Source organism: Sylvia atricapilla, chromosome 4 (genome assembly GCF_009819655.1).
Source record: "Sylvia atricapilla isolate bSylAtr1 chromosome 4, bSylAtr1.pri, whole genome shotgun sequence".
Lineage (NCBI taxonomy): Eukaryota > Metazoa > Chordata > Aves > Passeriformes > Sylviidae > Sylvia > Sylvia atricapilla.
Window position 1 is genome coordinate 31,729,982 of NC_089143.1, and position 14,833 is coordinate 31,744,814.

The 14,833-nt window shown below is 67.2% G+C and overlaps 3 protein-coding genes across 4 annotated transcripts; 2 read left to right on the forward strand and 1 right to left on the reverse strand.

Annotated features, from left to right (window-relative positions):
* Nucleotides 1-348: 348 nt before the first annotated feature.
* On the forward strand, nucleotides 349-5,559 carry LOC136360333 (rho-related BTB domain-containing protein 2-like). 2 transcript variants are annotated; one of them, XM_066317498.1, is made up of 9 exons: nucleotides 351-621; nucleotides 900-1,003; nucleotides 2,398-2,583; nucleotides 2,960-3,759; nucleotides 4,138-4,256; nucleotides 4,538-4,688; nucleotides 4,902-4,990; nucleotides 5,083-5,188; nucleotides 5,264-5,558. In XM_066317498.1, the coding sequence occupies exons 1-9, from the start codon at nucleotides 430-432 to the stop codon at nucleotides 5,431-5,433; spliced, it is 1,917 nt and encodes a 638-aa protein (XP_066173595.1). In that variant the 5' UTR covers nucleotides 351-429; the 3' UTR covers nucleotides 5,434-5,558. The 2 variants fall into 2 exon arrangements, with proteins under 2 accessions (XP_066173594.1, XP_066173595.1); XM_066317497.1 differs by having other exon boundaries at nucleotides 349-621; nucleotides 5,083-5,559.
* A 1,435-nt stretch (nucleotides 5,560-6,994) lies between these two features.
* WDR54 (WD repeat domain 54) lies at nucleotides 6,995-11,941 on the reverse strand. The gene is made up of 10 exons (XM_066317505.1): nucleotides 11,756-11,941; nucleotides 11,035-11,242; nucleotides 10,343-10,405; nucleotides 10,194-10,260; nucleotides 9,660-9,716; nucleotides 9,461-9,588; nucleotides 8,553-8,653; nucleotides 8,310-8,472; nucleotides 7,984-8,058; nucleotides 6,995-7,838 (listed from the first exon to the last, which is right to left on the reverse strand). The coding sequence occupies exons 1-10, from the start codon at nucleotides 11,773-11,775 to the stop codon at nucleotides 7,707-7,709; spliced, it is 1,014 nt and encodes a 337-aa protein (XP_066173602.1). The 5' UTR covers nucleotides 11,776-11,941; the 3' UTR covers nucleotides 6,995-7,706.
* C4H2orf81 (chromosome 4 C2orf81 homolog) lies at nucleotides 11,757-14,636 on the forward strand. The gene is made up of 5 exons (XM_066317504.1): nucleotides 11,757-11,877; nucleotides 12,384-12,620; nucleotides 12,706-12,963; nucleotides 13,062-13,280; nucleotides 13,436-14,636. The coding sequence occupies exons 1-5, from the start codon at nucleotides 11,869-11,871 to the stop codon at nucleotides 14,459-14,461; spliced, it is 1,749 nt and encodes a 582-aa protein (XP_066173601.1). The 5' UTR covers nucleotides 11,757-11,868; the 3' UTR covers nucleotides 14,462-14,636.
* The last annotated feature ends 197 nt before the right edge of the window (nucleotides 14,637-14,833 follow it).

A 14,833-nucleotide genomic window follows, 5' to 3' on the forward strand; every position in this document is an offset into this window, starting at 1 on the left:
TCGCAGATATCGCTGGCATCGCTGCTATCGCTGCTGTCGCTCCTGTCGCGACCCTGCCTCCCCCCGCTCTCTCCACGTGGGCGCGGCCTCATTTTTTGGCGTGTCCCGATGACCCCGCCCCGTGGGCGTGGCTGTCACCAGCGGGGGTGGGCGGGGCCCTGAGGGGGCCGTGCCGTCACGTGGCGGCGTTGCGCCCCCTGGCGGCGCTCCTTTGTCCGCGCGCGGGGCGGGGCGGCGGGGGGCGTGGGCCCGTGGGGCCGTGCCGCGCGTGATTGGCGGGGAAGGACGGGGCGTGCCACGGCGGCGCGCTCTGATTGGCTGCGGGGCGGGGTGGGGCGGGGCGGGCGGGGCGGGGGTCGGTAACGGGCCGGGGCCGGGCGGGGGGCGCTGCCCGGGGCCGCTCCGCTACCCGGGGCCCCCCGCGCCCCCATGGACCCCGACGTGGACTACGAGCGCCCCAACGTCGAGACCATCAAGTGCGTCGTGGTGGGCGACAACGCGGTGGGCAAGACGCGGCTGATCTGCGCCCGCGCCTGCAACGCCACGCTGAGCCAGTACCGGCTGCTGGCCACACACGTGCCCACCGTGTGGGCCATCGACCAGTACCGCGTCTGCCAGGAGGTGAGGGCGGGGGGCACCGCCGGGCACGGCCGGACACCGAGCGGGGGAACAGCGGGAGGGGCGTTACCGGGGCGTCGGACATCGCCGGGCACTGAGGGGCACTGAGGCGATGGGGGGAGCAACAGGGGTACCGAGCACCCGGGGGCGTCCGGTACCACAAGGGTCATCGAGGAGGGAACCGGGATGGGGGAGCGGGGGCGCACCGGGGTGGTACTGGTGGTTCCAGGCAGGGCGGTGAGTGATGGTGCCGTTCCCGGTGCCGTTCCCGGTGCCAACAGGTGCTGGAGCGCTCCCGGGATGTGGTGGACGAGGTCAGCGTTTCCTTGCGCCTCTGGGACACCTTCGGGGACCACCACAAGGACCGGCGCTTCGCCTATGGCAGGTGGGACTGCGACCCTCCACTGGAACCCCACCCCCGAGACCCCCACCGCCACCGGCACCCCCGAGACCGCCACCGCCACCCCAGCTCCTGTCACCGGCAGCCCAGCCCCCAGCCCCGGCACCCCGACCGCGAGCCCTGCCCATCCCGGGATGCACAGAGCCAAAAGAACCCCTTGGGCTCCTGCCAGCGTCCAGGGAGCAGCTCTGGCACCCTAAACCCTCGGGGAGGGGCGGGACTGCCTCCATCCCCCTCTTGGAACAGCTTTGGGGGCACCCTGACCCCAACATTGCACCCCCCGAAGCCCCCGCCCCGAGCAGAGACCCGGCTGCTCACGGCCCCTCCGGATCTGTGGGTGGGGGCCGGCTCCAGGGGGGCTGTTGTGGTGTGCGAACCCTTCCCGGGGGCGCTGGCCTGGCCGCAGGAGGGGCCCCCCAGACCTCCCGTGGCCCACCGGTTGTAAACAGCCGGTCCCCGTGGCCGGCGGCACGTCCGGGCTCTTATCGCCGCCGCCCCGCGCCAGCCCCGCGGCACCTCTAATCTCCCCGCGGCACGGCGGGTGGGGAGCCCCCTGGGGCTGGGGGGGGTGGGGGGCCCGGGTCCCCATGGCCCGCGGTGGCCCCGAGGCTGGCCGGGGGCCTCGAGGGGGCCGGTAGCGGCTATCTTGGTCTGGAACACGGGCCCAGCTCCAGCGGCGCCTCCTGGTCACGTCCCGTCCCGGCACGGACTAAAAACAACCCGGGCCCGTGGCCACGCGGCTGCTCCGGGGACCTGGGGCTGCTGGCATCCACCCTGTGTCCCCTGGCACATGCCTGTCTCCCCTGGCATCCCCCTCTATGTCCCCTGGCATCCCCCCATGTCCCCTGGCACCCCCCCATAACCCCTGGCACCTTATACCCCCTGAGCCAGGGCTGGGATGGCAGAGGCCGCCCCACGGTGGGCGCGGGGACGGAACTGGGGACGGCAGGCGTGGTCTGTCCCTGGTGCTGGGGACTGGCACGCACTCAAGCATACCCTCTGGGAGCCCCCCATGGGTGCTCAGAGACTGGAACCACCAGGGTGCCGAGCTGAACTGGGGCAGCCCGTGACTTGGCCGAAGCCAGGTCCCGTTGGGCCTCTTCTGTCCCGTGTCCCTGTACCGGGGCTCCCGGAGGTCATGGACTTCCCCGGGGGGTGGGTCGTGTGGCTGCCGGGGATCTGTAGGATTCCCATGGCTGTAGGGCTCTCAGGGGTCCTGAGGTTCGTTGGGGAGGGTTCCAGGGTGGGGACAGTGACCAGCATTTGGAGCGGGACTGGGCCCCGGGTGCCACCTGAGCAGGGCGTGTTTGGGGTCGCCAAGTGACAGCGGGTGGCACCGGGGCAGCGCTGCCCTCCCACTCCTGCTCCTCCCCTCACAGGTCGGACGTGGTGGTGCTCTGCTTCTCGCTGGCGAACCCCAACTCGCTGCGGCACGTGAAGACCATGTGGTACCCCGAGATCAAGCACTTCTGCCCCCGCACCCCCATCGTGCTGGTGGGCTGCCAGCTGGACCTGCGCTATGCCGACCTGGACGCTGTCAACCGCGCGCGCCGGCCGCTGGCCAAGTGAGCCCCCAAAGTGTCACCCCCCAGCTCCACAGGGACAGGGACACCCTTGTGTGTCATCACCAGGACCGCTCCAGTCCCCATAAAATGGGGGCCCATCCCTCTGCTGCTATGGGGACTCCCAGTTTTGTCACCACCAGGGTAGGGTGTGTCATCTCATGGGGGATGTGGTCACCCTGTGGGTCAGGGTCTTCTGACATCACTTGTGGGGTGGAACCTCTGCCCTGCTCAGCACTCCTGGGCTGGGGCTTCCCCTCCAGGCTCCCCTGGCACCCCCACAATAGGGGTGTCACCCTCCCAGCACCCCCTGGGTTGAGACCTTGCAGCATCCTTGGACCCCCTCCTCAGCCCCTCTGCCCTGTCCGTGTCCCCCCAGGCCCATCAAACCCTCGGACATCCTGCCACCAGAGCGGGGCCACGAGGTGGCCCAGGAGCTGGGGGTGCCCTACTACGAGACCAGCGTGGTGGCCCAGTTCGGGGTCAAGGATGTGTTCGACAATGCCATCCGTGCCGCACTCGTGTCCCGCCGCCACCTGCAGTTCTGGAAGTCGCACCTGCGCAAGATGCAACGCCCGTTGCTGCAGGCGCCCTTTCTGCCCCCCAAGCCTCCCCCGCCCCTCATCCAGGTGCCCGAAGCTCCCCCCGGCCTGGGGGGGGGCCCGGCTGCCCTGTTCCAAGCCCCGCTCTGCGCCGACGTCGTCTTCCAGCTGCAGGGCGGCCACCGCGTCTTCGCCCACCGCGTCTACCTGGCCACCGCCTGCTCGCGCTTCTACGACCTCTTCATGCTGGAGGGGCCACCCGAGAGCGAGGGGGACGAGGGGAGCCGTGACCTGTCATCGTGGGGCCGCGGCTTCCTGAGTCTGCACTGGGAGCCGGTGGCCGACCCGGTGGCGGGGCGAGAGCGGCGGATGGCGGTGGTGGCCATGGACCGGGGCGTGCGGCCGGAGCCGCTCCGCGCCGTGCTGGAGTATTTGTACACAGGGAAGCTGGAGCGGCCCCACGGCGACCTGAGGCAGGTGGGTGCCGTGGCCGAGCTGCTGGAGGTGTTCGACCTGCGGATGATGGTAGCCAACGAGCTCAACCAGGAGAGCTTCATGAACCAGGAGATCACCAAGGCCTTCCACGTGCGCCGTGCCAACCGTGTCAAGGAGTGCCTGGCCAAGGGCGTCTTTGCAGGTATAGGGTGCTGTGGGGACAGGAGGGTCACCACCGTCCCCTCCTGATGGTGCCCCCTTCTTGTGGTGGTGGGGCTATGGTCACCCTGAGCTCCTGCCACCACTGAGGTGTTTGAAGTCGGGGGTCCTGGAGCCTCTGTTCCAGTTAGTCATGGAGGTTCTGCTGGAGTGGAGTGGCAGTCCTGGACTGTGGTGGCCAAGGGATGCTTGTCCCCAAGACAGCGATGTCTGAAGAGTGGCTGTCCCCATGGAAGGGATGTCCAAGGGATTCTTGTCCCCATGACAGTGATGGTCAAAGGGTGGCTGTCCCTGGTCTGCAGGGGGACAAGGGATATCTGAGGGGTGGCTGTCCCCGCCCTGAGCTGTCCTGTGTCCCCAGACGTGGTGTTCCGTGTGGATGACGGGGCCGTGCCGGCGCACAAGCCGCTGCTCATCGCCGGCTGCGACTGGATGAGGGCCATGTTCCGGGGGGGCTTCCGTGAGAGCTACGCTGATGAGGTGGGGGCCAGGAGGGGCCCTGTGGCTTTGTGGGGCAGAGTGGGCATCTTTGGTTGGGATCAGGAGGCTGCTCAGACCCTCTGGCCCAGGGACACGTGTGTCCTGCTTCCCTCTTGTGGGGTAGAAAGCGGGGAGCTCTGCTGGGTCGGGACGGCCATGCTGGTTTGTGTGGCTGTTCCAGGGCTGGAGGTTGCTGTGCCAGCTCAGGCACTACCAGGAGGGTCCCCTTTCCCCCAGTCTGCTTTGAGGGTGGCTCTGAGCTCACCCCGCTGATGCCACAGGTGTCCCTGCCCGGCACCAACTGCGCCTGCCTCCGTGCCGTCCTCGACTTCCTCTACACAGGGGTCTTCACCCCCACGCCCGACCTGGATGCCATGGAGCTCCTCATCCTCACAGACCGGCTGTGCCTGCCGCGGTTGCAGGCGCTCACCGGTGAGACCCCCCACCCCTCACTCCCCGCAGCCCCCCGGTATCCGCCCTGCACACCCTCTGACGTCACCTGCCAATACCCTGCTGGTGCCGCGGGGGACGGATCGATCGTCCCCGTGTGTCATTCACTGTCCTTGTGTAAGCGCGGGGGAGCGTGGCTGGCCCCGGAGGGCACGTCCCCGGTGTGTGACTCCCATCATTTCCCCCCTCTCCCAGAGCAATACGCCGTCGATGAGCTGCTCCGAGCCTTCATGCAGCGCGTGGAGATCGATGAGCAGGTCATCATCTATCTGGAGATGACGCAGGTACGGGGGGCTGGAGGGTGCGGAGACCCCCGGGGTGGGCCACAGGTGATGGGGTGACCCCTCCGCCGCCCCAAATCCTCCTTCCCCCGCAGTTCCACAACGCCCGGCAACTGGCGGCGTGGTGCCTGCACTACATCTGCACCAACTACAACCGCGTGTGCCGCCGCTTCCCCCGAGAGATGAAATTCATGTCCCCAGGTACGGGGAGGGACACGGGGAAGATGGGCATGGGGGCGTCCCCGCCGTGCCCTGAGCCCCGGGATGTCCCCGCAGAGAATCAGGCGCACTTCGAGCGGCATCGCTGGCCCCCGGTGTGGTACCTGAAGGAGGAGGATCTGTACCTGCGCTCCAAGAAGGAGCGGGAGCGCGAGGAGCAGCTGCAGCGCAAGCAACACCCCCGCAGCAAGTGGTGCTTCTGGCGGCCCTCGCCCCCCGTGTCCTGAGCGGGGGGGCCTCGGCGAGGGGACCCCCGCGTGGGGCTTGGAGGGTCGGGAGGGTTGGGAGCCCCTGTGCTGGGCGGGGGGTTTGGCCCTGGGATCCCCACGTAGGGCTGGGGGGCTCAGCTGGGCTGGGGGTCCCTGTGGTGAGTGGGGGGGCTTGGGGCTGGGGGGGCTTGGCTGGGCTGGGGGTCCCTGTGCTGGGCTGGGGGTCTCCATGCCGAGCAGGGGGCTCAGGCACATTATGAGCTGAGGGTCTCAGCCCCGGGACCACCACACTTGAGTGGAGGACTCAGCTGGGCTGGGCGTCCCTGTGTGGAGTGAGGGGCTGAGGCCTGGGGCTTTTATAAAGGGCTGGGGGGCTCGGCTGGGCTGAAGGTTCCTGTGTTGAGTGAGGGGCTTGGACCCAGGGCTCCCATGCAGGGCTGGGGGTCCCTGTGCTGGGCTGAGTGGCTCAGGCTCAGGACCCCTCACCCTCGGCTCCAGGGATCCCACACTGAACAGAGGGGTTGGACCCTGGGACCCCCACCCTGGGTGGGGGGTGGGAGCTGTGCCCAGGGGTTCCTCATGCTGAGCCAGGGAGCTTGGCCCCAGGACCCCCACTCTGGGCTGTGGCTGTTGGCCCTGGGACCCTCCCAAGTCGAGGGGCTTGGCAGGGGTGGGGGTCTCCCAAGGGCTTTGTTTACCCCCCACCCCGGCTGTTTACAGGCTCTGCCGGGTTGCAACCCCCCCGGTCCCACCGTGCCTTTCCCCGGCGTGTGTGGGGGGGCATGCTGAGCCCCCTCCCCCCGGCAGGGCCCCCCCGCTCCGGCCAACGCTGGTGCTACCTCTGACCGAGCAGTATTTGGGGCTGGGGGTGTGCAGGGAGCGGGGGCTCTGCCGCTCCCCCTTTTTTTTCTGGGGGGTCCCCACCCCCGTAGGGCTCTCTGGTGCTGTATTTTTTCCCCTCCCGTGGGGCGGGGGGGGTGGCCAAGCTGTGAGCAGGGCGGGGTGGGTGGGGGGGTGGGCGCGGGGAGGGGTCCCTAGGTGCTTGTGTGGCTGCGAGAGCTCCCGGCTCATCTCTGTGCCTTGGACGGGCCCCCCGGCCCCGGGCTGTGTCCCAGGGGGGATCTTTGTCCCTGTCCCGGGGGCGTGGCATTGTCTCCGGGCTGTGTCCCCGCCCCCCCGGGCTGAACTGCACAACCGTTTTTACACTTTTTTAACCCAAGAGCACAGCGGCCCCACTCGGCCCGGAGCGGGGCCCCCCCACAACCTCAGCAGCGGCTGTTTTAACCTTTAATAAAGCTTTTTTTAACGGAGCCTGACTCTGCTGGACCTCCCCCCAAATCTGCTGTGCTCCCCCAACTCCTGAGCCCTCCCCCCAGGAAGGAGTGACACGGGGGGGGGCTTCATTGGGGTGGATTTATTGGGGTGAGGATCACAAGTGGGGGGCCTGACCCACACATTGGGGGGACACGAGTGGGATGTACAGGGTGGGGGGGGGGTCCCTGGATGGGGCAAATCCCTGGAGCGGCAGGAGGGGCTGGGGAGTTCCCCCCACCTCAGAGCGTGTTCCAGGCTGAGCCTCCCCAGCTCCAGGGCTGGGCCCCCATTCCCCCCCCCTCCCGGCCTCGCAGGGCCCTGGGAGCAGAGCCTGGGGTCACCTCAGCTCCCATGGCGGGGGGGGGGTCAGGGACAGTCAGCGGGCCTGGAGGGGACCTGGGGACGTCCCTGGGGTCCAGCTGCAGCTGCTGCTGCTGTTTCCAGCCTCGGAGAACAGCTGGAGCCTCAAACATCTGGCCAGTGGCCATGGGATTGCAGCATCTCATGGGGATTCGGGATCCTGGGGGAGGTTGGGATACAGGATCCCCCAGGTCTCCCATGTCTCCCTGGCTTCCCTCCCCCCTTTTTTTCCCTCCCCGCGGCCGGCGGGTGCTGCACCCTGGGACGCTGGGCTGGGCTCGGGGCTCTCCCGGCCGGAGCAGCAGGTAGCACAGGTTTCCCGGGATCCTCCCGTCTGAGCCGGGTCTGTTCCCAGCCACACCACCCTCCGGGAAGGGCGGGAGAGCACGGGAGGATCCCGGAGCCGGCGGGAGCCATGGGAGGATCCTCTCGGGGTGGTGGTGCAGGAGCAGCTCCCAGCCCTCGGGAGGGCTTCGGGCAGGGGGGGACCCTGGCCAGGTTCCCCCTACACATCCCCACGGAGCTGGGGCGGGGGCTGTGCTCACCCCTCACCCGCGGCCGCGCTGCCGGAGCGTCCCGGCATTCCCGGTGTTCCCGATGTTCCCGGCAGTGCCGACTCAGGCTGGGCCGTAGCAGAGGATCTCGCTCAGGTCGTAGCCAGTGACAGCGAAGGTGTCCCCAGCGGGGTCACAGAACCGGGTGCCACAAACCTGCGTGTCCGTCACGCACTCGGTGTGGCAGTGCTGGATCTGTGGTGGGAGCGGACCCACATTGAATTCTGAGATTTCCGCGGCAGCCACACCTCCAAAGGCCACATCCCTGTCCCAGGTCCCCAATCCCCATGGAGCAGCCATGGCTCTGAGTGCCATGTCCGTGTCCCAGGCCTGGACTCACCTCGATGTCGTCAGTGTCTGGGTTCCTGCTGAGCTTCCAGACATGGACAAAGGAATCCTCTGCACCTGACAGCAGCTGGAGGTGGGGTACAGAGGGACCGTGGGGACACCACAGAGGTGGCAGTGCCACGGGGCAGGATTGGACACTGGGGTGGGATGTGATGTGGGATGCCCGGTTGGGATTTTAGGTGGGAATGGCAGCTAGGATGTTGGGGCAGGATGCAGGTTGGGATACTGGGCAGGATGTCAGCGTGGGATGCTAAGTGTGATGCCAGGTGTGACTCCAGGTGTGACACCGGCCACAGGGAGCCCCTGTCCCCTCCGTACCTTGCCGGTGAGCGGTGCCAGGTCGAGTGCGTAGATCCAGCGGGCATGGGCGCTCACCTGGGCACGGATCTGCCCCGACCCCGCTTCCCACAGCCGGATTTGCCCGTTCCCATAGCCCGCGGCCACGATCCCATTCCACAGCCTCACGGAGGAGCAGGTAGAGCTGCACACAGGGCCACGTGTCACCACCCCTAGGGTGTCCCTCCCTTGTGTCCAACACCCTGTGGGACCCCCGGGGCTCACCCAGATCCCGGGATCTTCCCCAGCAGGGTGAACTCCTCCCCGGTGCTCCAGAGGCAGAGGGCCCCGGAATCATCGGCTGTCACCAGATCCCCAGCCCCATCCTGTGGAGACAGATGGCTCAGGGACACTGTCCCCAGGTCAGGGCACTGCCCTGGCTCCAGGACAAGCTGAAACAGCTCCTGAAGTGCTGACAGATCCTGGCCGGAGTGGGGCTGGGAGCGCCTGCAGGCAGCTCCGTTGGAACTCGTCCGTGTTTGCCCACGCTGCCACGCCGAGGGTGGATTTCGAGGAAGAATCAGGGCACTCCTCCCTCCATGAGGATTCCCGGCCCCTCCCGGGCCTGTGGGAATGTCTCAGCACAGCCCTGGGAACCCTCAGCATTCATGGAGCAAAGTCCAGAGGGACGTGTGAGGCGATGGGCATGCAGTGGGAGGTGACACAACAGCTCCGTGTCCCCACGGTGGTGACACAGCAGCTCGAGAATGGGTTGTGAGGGATGAATTCCTCGGGGATCCCCAAGCAAGGAAAGTTCAGTGACTCATCAGGGAAAGTGCTGAGTGGGAGGAAGCGGCTGGTGAGTCTGCAGGGACCTGCCCGGTGAGCTTCCAGTGCCTAAGGAGCTTCCAGGAGAGACGGGAGGAATTTTGGGACAAAGGATGGAGAGACAGAACAAGGGGGAAATGGCTTCCCACTGGAGAAGGGGAGATTTGGGTGGGATTTTGGGAAGAAATCCTTCCTTGTGAAGGTGGTGAGGCCCTGGCACAGACGCCCAGAGAAGCTGTGGCTGCACCTGGATCCCTGGCAGTGTCCAAGGCCAGGTTGGAGCCACCTGGGATGGTGGAAGGTGTCCCTGCTCACGGCAGGGGGTGGGACTGATGAGATTTAGGGTGTCCCACCCTCCCCCATACCGGGGCCTGGCCCTGCTCGGCTGCGATGTCGGTGACGGGATCCCGGTGCTGCTCCAGGACCTCGCTCAGCGTCACGTTGGTCCCTTTTGGAGGGATGTCGAACACCAGCACGGCTCCAAAGGATGTCCCTGTGGGGTCAGGGGGTCAGCAGGGCTGGGCCACCCCAGGGCCACCACCCTCCCCATGGCCCTGGGCTCACCCACGCAGACAAAGTGGCTGCCAGCTGCGGAGATGCCTCGGGCGAACACGGAATGTGCTGGAAGGGAACAGGTTTGTGTCACTCATGGGCAGGGACAGACCTCTGTGACAGGAACTGGGGGTCACACCCCAATCCTGGCACAGGTTTAGGCCTGTCATGAGACACTGAGGTGTTGGTGTCCAGGGAAGGGAGCTGGGGAAGGATCTGGAGCAGCAGCAGGGGCTGAGGGAGCTGGGAGAGGGGCTCAGCCTGGAGAAAATGGGGATCAGGGGAGACCTTCTGTCCCCTGACAGGAGGGGACAGCTGGGTAACCAGGGACAGGATGAGAGGGAAGAGCCCTGAGCTGTGCCAGGGAAGGTTCAGGTTGGATATTGGGAAAATTCCTTCCAAAAAAGAGCTGGAATTTCCACCCTGGCAGGGGTGGAGTCCCCACCCCTGAAGGGATTTACCAGGCTTGTGGATGTGACACTTTGTGACACGGCCGTTGGTGGCCTAGGCAGTGCTGGGGGATTTGGGGCTCTCCGAGGGATTCACCTGCTGGGTGCTCCGGGACGTCCAGCGCGTGCCAGAACACCATGGTGGAGCCATCAGAATCGTACATCTGGCACAGACGGACAGGGTGAGACACTCTGGAGGTGACAGGGGGACCCCCCAGGACCCCCTGGATCCCCCCCAGGCCTCACCTGGACCCCGCGCTGGGATGTGAGCACCAGCAGCACCCGCGACGGGAGCTCGCACCATGCAGCCTGCGAGGGACAGAGCAGGAGTGGGGAGCACTGCAGGGCCCCCAAAACCTCCCTCCAACCCCTCCTCCTGTGGTTCTTCTCCTGGAGACCACCCAAAACCTCCCTCCAACCCCTCCTCCTGTGGTCCTTCTCCTGGAGACTTCCCAAAACACCCTCCTGAAGCCTCACAAATCTTTCTCCTGGAGCCCCCCCCAAAAATCCCCTCCTGGAGCCCCCCAAACTACTACTCCTGGAATAAGAGTCCCCAAATCTCCCCCTGGAGTCCCTCAGACGCCTCCTCCTTGAACAGGAGGTCCCAAATCTCTTCTTGGAGCCCCCCAAATTCCTAACCCTGGAGTAAGAGCCCCCAAATCTCCTTGTAGAGACCCCCCAGACCCCTCCTCCTGGGACAGGACCCCCCAACCCCTCTCCTGGAGGGCAGTCCCCCTGCCCTAGGTGTGTTGGATGTTCCCACAGGTGAATTCCTGCTGGGCTCGGGGGCGCCCCCTAGAGTCCCACAGACCCCTCAGGGGGCTCCTTTCCCCTCCCCTCCGGCACTGCCGGATCCTGGGGTCCCCCCTGTCCCATTTCGGTGCCAGGACCACGTCCCACCCCCAGCCAAGGCTTTGCCTGTGCTCCCTGTCCCTCACCTGTGTGAGCAGGGGGATGCTGAGGGCCGACCCCCCTCCCCGGGCCTGCAGCTGCCGAGGGGGCCCCTCGTTGCCCAGCAGGCTGAGGGTGGTGCCGTGCACGGTTCCGAAGGCCGGGGGCCGGGCGGGAGGGCACAGCACGGCCAGGTTGTTGTACAGGGCCGAGCTGCTGCTGCGCAGGGTCAGGCTCCGCTCCCGGCGGTATGGCCTGAGGGGAGGGCACAGCGAGCCGGAGGCTGGGGTGGGTCCGCAGGGCGAGAAGGGGCAGATCCAGGGAGTTGGGGGAGATTTGGGGGGGGGTGGAAGAGATCTAAGGGGGCGGGATGGATCCAGAGAGGGAATGGGGCCAGATTCACGAGGGGCCAGGGATAGATCCAGAGGGGCTGATGAGGGTCCAGTGATGGATCCAGACAGGGAGGGGCAGATCCAGGGAGCCGGGAGCAGCTCCAAGGAGGTCTGGGGGTAGATCCAGGGGAGCGGGGCGGCAGATCCAGGGGAGAGGGGGAGATCCAGGGGAGCGAGGGGCAGATCCATCCCTCTCCCTTCCCAGGGCTCCCCACAACCCCCGGGCCAAGCTGCTTTTCCAAGGACCTCACCCCAGCCGCACCTACCCGGCCCCTTCCCGAACCCCCCGCTCTGCCCGTGTCGCCCTCCCCGGCGCCCGTTCCCCCTAAGTGCCCCCCAGTCCCCCCCGGTTTTTCCTTTCCCCCGCCCCGCTCACCCGGTGCTCGCCGCCGCCATGGAGACGCGTCGCGGCGTGATGACGCAAATGCGGGCGGCGCGTGGGGATTGCGTCACGTTGCCGTGGAGCCCGGGACGCCAAAAGGAGGCGGGATGGCCGAGGTGGGACTGGGAGAACTGGGAGGTGGCAAAGCGGGGCAAAGGGGGCGGGCGTTGGCTGGGAGGAGCGGGGAATGTGGGGAGATGCGGTGTACTGGGATATATTGGAGTATACTGGGGTGTGCGGGGCTGAGCTGGGAGGCCACGCTGGGGTGGGCTGTACTGGGATGAGCTGGGGTATGTTGGAGTATACTGGGTTGTACTGGGGTAAGCTGGGGAGCCATGCTGCGGTGAGCTGGGCTATACTGGGCCGTACTGTGCTATACTGCGATGTACTGGGATGAGCTGGAGAGCCATGCTAGGGTGGGCTGGGATGTACTGGGATGTACCGGGATGAGCTGGAGGGCCATGCTGGGTGGGGTTGGGCTGTACTGGGGCATACTGGGATGAGCTGGGGGGCCATGCTGAAGTGAGTTAGGCTGTACTGAGCTATACTGGGGTGTACTGAGATGCACTGGGATGTACTGGGATGAGCTGAGGTAGATGTGGGTGTCTCTGTCCCCGCTCAGAAAGGGAAATCCCGCGGCGCCAGCGCCAAATCGAAACTGGACAAGTCACGAACGCCTTCCCGACCACCGGGACGGCAGTCCAAGAAGCCGTCCCCCAAAACCCCCCGCCAGACCTCGGCCCAGCATACCCCGTCCCCGGATGAGGTGCAAAAGGAGCCCTTGGACGTCGGGCCCATCCTCGACGATCTCCTGGACCGAGTGTTGGCCGAGTGTGCCCTGGCGGCCGCGGTACGGCAGGTGAGAGAACCCCGCTCCTCGCATGATTTGGGGAGATTTGAGGAGGCTGGGAGTTGCTGGCGGGGTCTCAGCTCTGTCTCTGCAGCGGGTGCCCTTCACGGTGTCGCGGGCGCGAGACGCCATCCTGTTTGTCGCCGAGTGGCGGTTCCCGGCGCGGGACGAGGGGGACCCGGACCCCGAGGGGGACCCAGACCGCGAGGAGGACCCGAATCGCGAGGGGTACACGGATCCTGAACGAGACGGAATCTGGAGCGAAGACGAGGAGCCCAAAACCTGTCCCTTGGACTCCAGGACACCGTACCTTGTCCCCGTGGACTACGAAGGCTCCTTGTCCTCGGAAGAGGTGAGACGTCCCCCGACCTCCTCAGAACCCGCCCGGGCCGTAGGACTCGCGGTGTCACCCACACCGGGTTCCCTCTGTCCGCTCCGTCCCCCGGCCAGAGCTCGTCCGAGGATCTCTCTGAGGCAGAAGAGGCTGAAAGTCCGCTCGTGTGTCCCGGCGAGGAGCCCGACGCTATCTCCGTCCTGGCTGTCCCTCTGTCCCCGGACCAGGTCCCGTCCGAGGATTTCCCCGTGAAAGCCGAGCCTGAAAGTCCGCTCATGCGTCCCGGCGAGGTTGCCGGCGCTGCTCCCGTCCTGGCTGCCCCTCTGCGCCCGGGGGTGAGACGTGCCCCAATCTCCCCTCTCCGAGACCGCTCGGGCTGAGCCCCAGCGGCTCCAGGGCTACGGGACACCCGGTGTCACCAACACCGCGTCACCCCATGAGGGATCTCGATACCCCCACCCACACCGGGTCCCTTTTGTCCCCCGGGCAGGTCCCCGCTGAGGCAGCCGCAGCTTCTCCCGCTCAGGTTCCCGGCGCTGACATCGACGTGCTCGTGCCAGGGCCATCCCGCCCGGAGCCGCCCAGCGCTCCCCGGCCCCTAGAGAGGGGTCGCCGCCTCTCCCGGGACCCCAGGAGGGGGGCAATCCTCGCACAGTCCCCCGAGAAGGGTCGCCGCCTCTCCCGGGACACCGGGAGGGACGGCATCCTCGCCCAGCCCCCCGAGAAGGATCGCCGCCTCTCCCGGGACACCGGGAGTAGCGGCATCTTCGCCCCCCGACCCCCCGAGAAGGATCGCCGCCTCTCCTGGGCCCCCGGGAGTTTCGGCATCCCCGCCCAGCCCCCCGAAAGGCGTCGCCGCTTCTCCTGGGCCCCCGGGAGTAGCGGCATCCTCACCCAGGTCCCCGACAGGAGCAGCCAACCCTCCCGGCCCCCGCAGCCCCGGCCGGCCCCGCAGGACGCGCCTCAACCCCGGGCTCCGGTCCCGACCGCGCCCTCGGAACCCCCAGCGCAGGCACCACAGGTGTCCCACGAGAGCACGGCGAAGGTCAGCCACCAAGTGCCACCGTCGCCACCCCCCGGCCCCAGCCGGCCACCGATGCAGCCGCGCAGACCCTCCCGCGGCACCGGGGTGCCCAGGCTGGGTGCTCGCCGCGTGGCCGCTCGTCGGGTGTTTCCCGAGGTGAAGGTGGTGGACGTGAGCGGCGAGCCCGAGTGGGGCCGGGCGGGAGCTTCGCGGTCCCGGCTGGTCCTGTCGAGTGCCCCGCAGGTCAGCCCGGTAACCGGGCGGGCCCGCAAGGCCGAGCCGCAGCTGTGTGACCCCTGGCTGGCCTCGGCTCGGTTGGCTCCCGGTGTCACCGTGCGCTGGGGCCGCAGCGAGCGGCGCGGGCCCGCCCTGCCGGGGCACGGCGGGCACGAGGAGGATGAGGAGGTTGACGAGGCGGTGAAGAGGGCGGACAAGGAGCTGAAGCCCATCCTGGCCTACCCGGAATGCCGGCTCTCAGAGTATGACGAATGAGAATAGCTGCTGGAAAACCCTCTGGAAATGCGGCAGCTCCGGGGCTGTCTCGAGCCTTGGGGGTTCCTCGGCATCCCGTGTCCCACTGGAACCGGGATTGGCACCGCGAGGAGCCCTCGGAGCCCTTTGTCAGCGCTGCTGAGAAGAACAGAAATAAATAAATAAATAAATAAAACTTAAATGAGTTTTCCTCACCCAACCACCGGAGCCGGATCGGGAGCACCGGGCGCTGCACTCATGGCGCCACCAGAGCCCAGACCCACACTTGGCTCGTCCCTGCAGCATCTTTGTCCCCAAATTAGGAATCAAGGGGGATGTGACGGGATGATAAGTGTGGCTTCGCCCTGTGAGCTCTCCGACCTGGAGAACGGG

Bases quoted from the DNA above. Each gene is read 5' to 3' on its own strand.
- C4H2orf81 (XM_066317504.1), top strand. The intron at 12,621-12,705 runs GTGAGAGAACCC...CTGTCTCTGCAG, and splicing joins TGGCGGCCGCGGTACGGCAG to CGGGTGCCCTTCACGGTGTC. The intron at 13,281-13,435 runs GTGAGACGTGCC...TCCCCCGGGCAG, and splicing joins CTGCCCCTCTGCGCCCGGGG to GTCCCCGCTGAGGCAGCCGC.
- WDR54 (XM_066317505.1), bottom strand. From the start codon at position 11,775: ATGGCGGCGGCGAGCACCGG. The intron at 9,717-10,193 runs GTGAATCCCTCG...GTTCCCTTCCAG, and splicing joins CGTCCCGGAGCACCCAGCAG to CACATTCCGTGTTCGCCCGA. The intron at 9,589-9,659 runs GTGAGCCCAGGG...CTGACCCCACAG, and splicing joins CAGCCACTTTGTCTGCGTGG to GGACATCCTTTGGAGCCGTG.
- LOC136360333 (XM_066317497.1), top strand. From the start codon at position 430: ATGGACCCCGACGTGGACTACGAGCGCCCCAACGTCGAGACCATCAAG. The intron at 3,760-4,137 runs GTATAGGGTGCT...CTGTGTCCCCAG, and splicing joins GGCCAAGGGCGTCTTTGCAG to ACGTGGTGTTCCGTGTGGAT. The intron at 4,991-5,082 runs GTACGGGGGGCT...CTTCCCCCGCAG, and splicing joins TCTATCTGGAGATGACGCAG to TTCCACAACGCCCGGCAACT.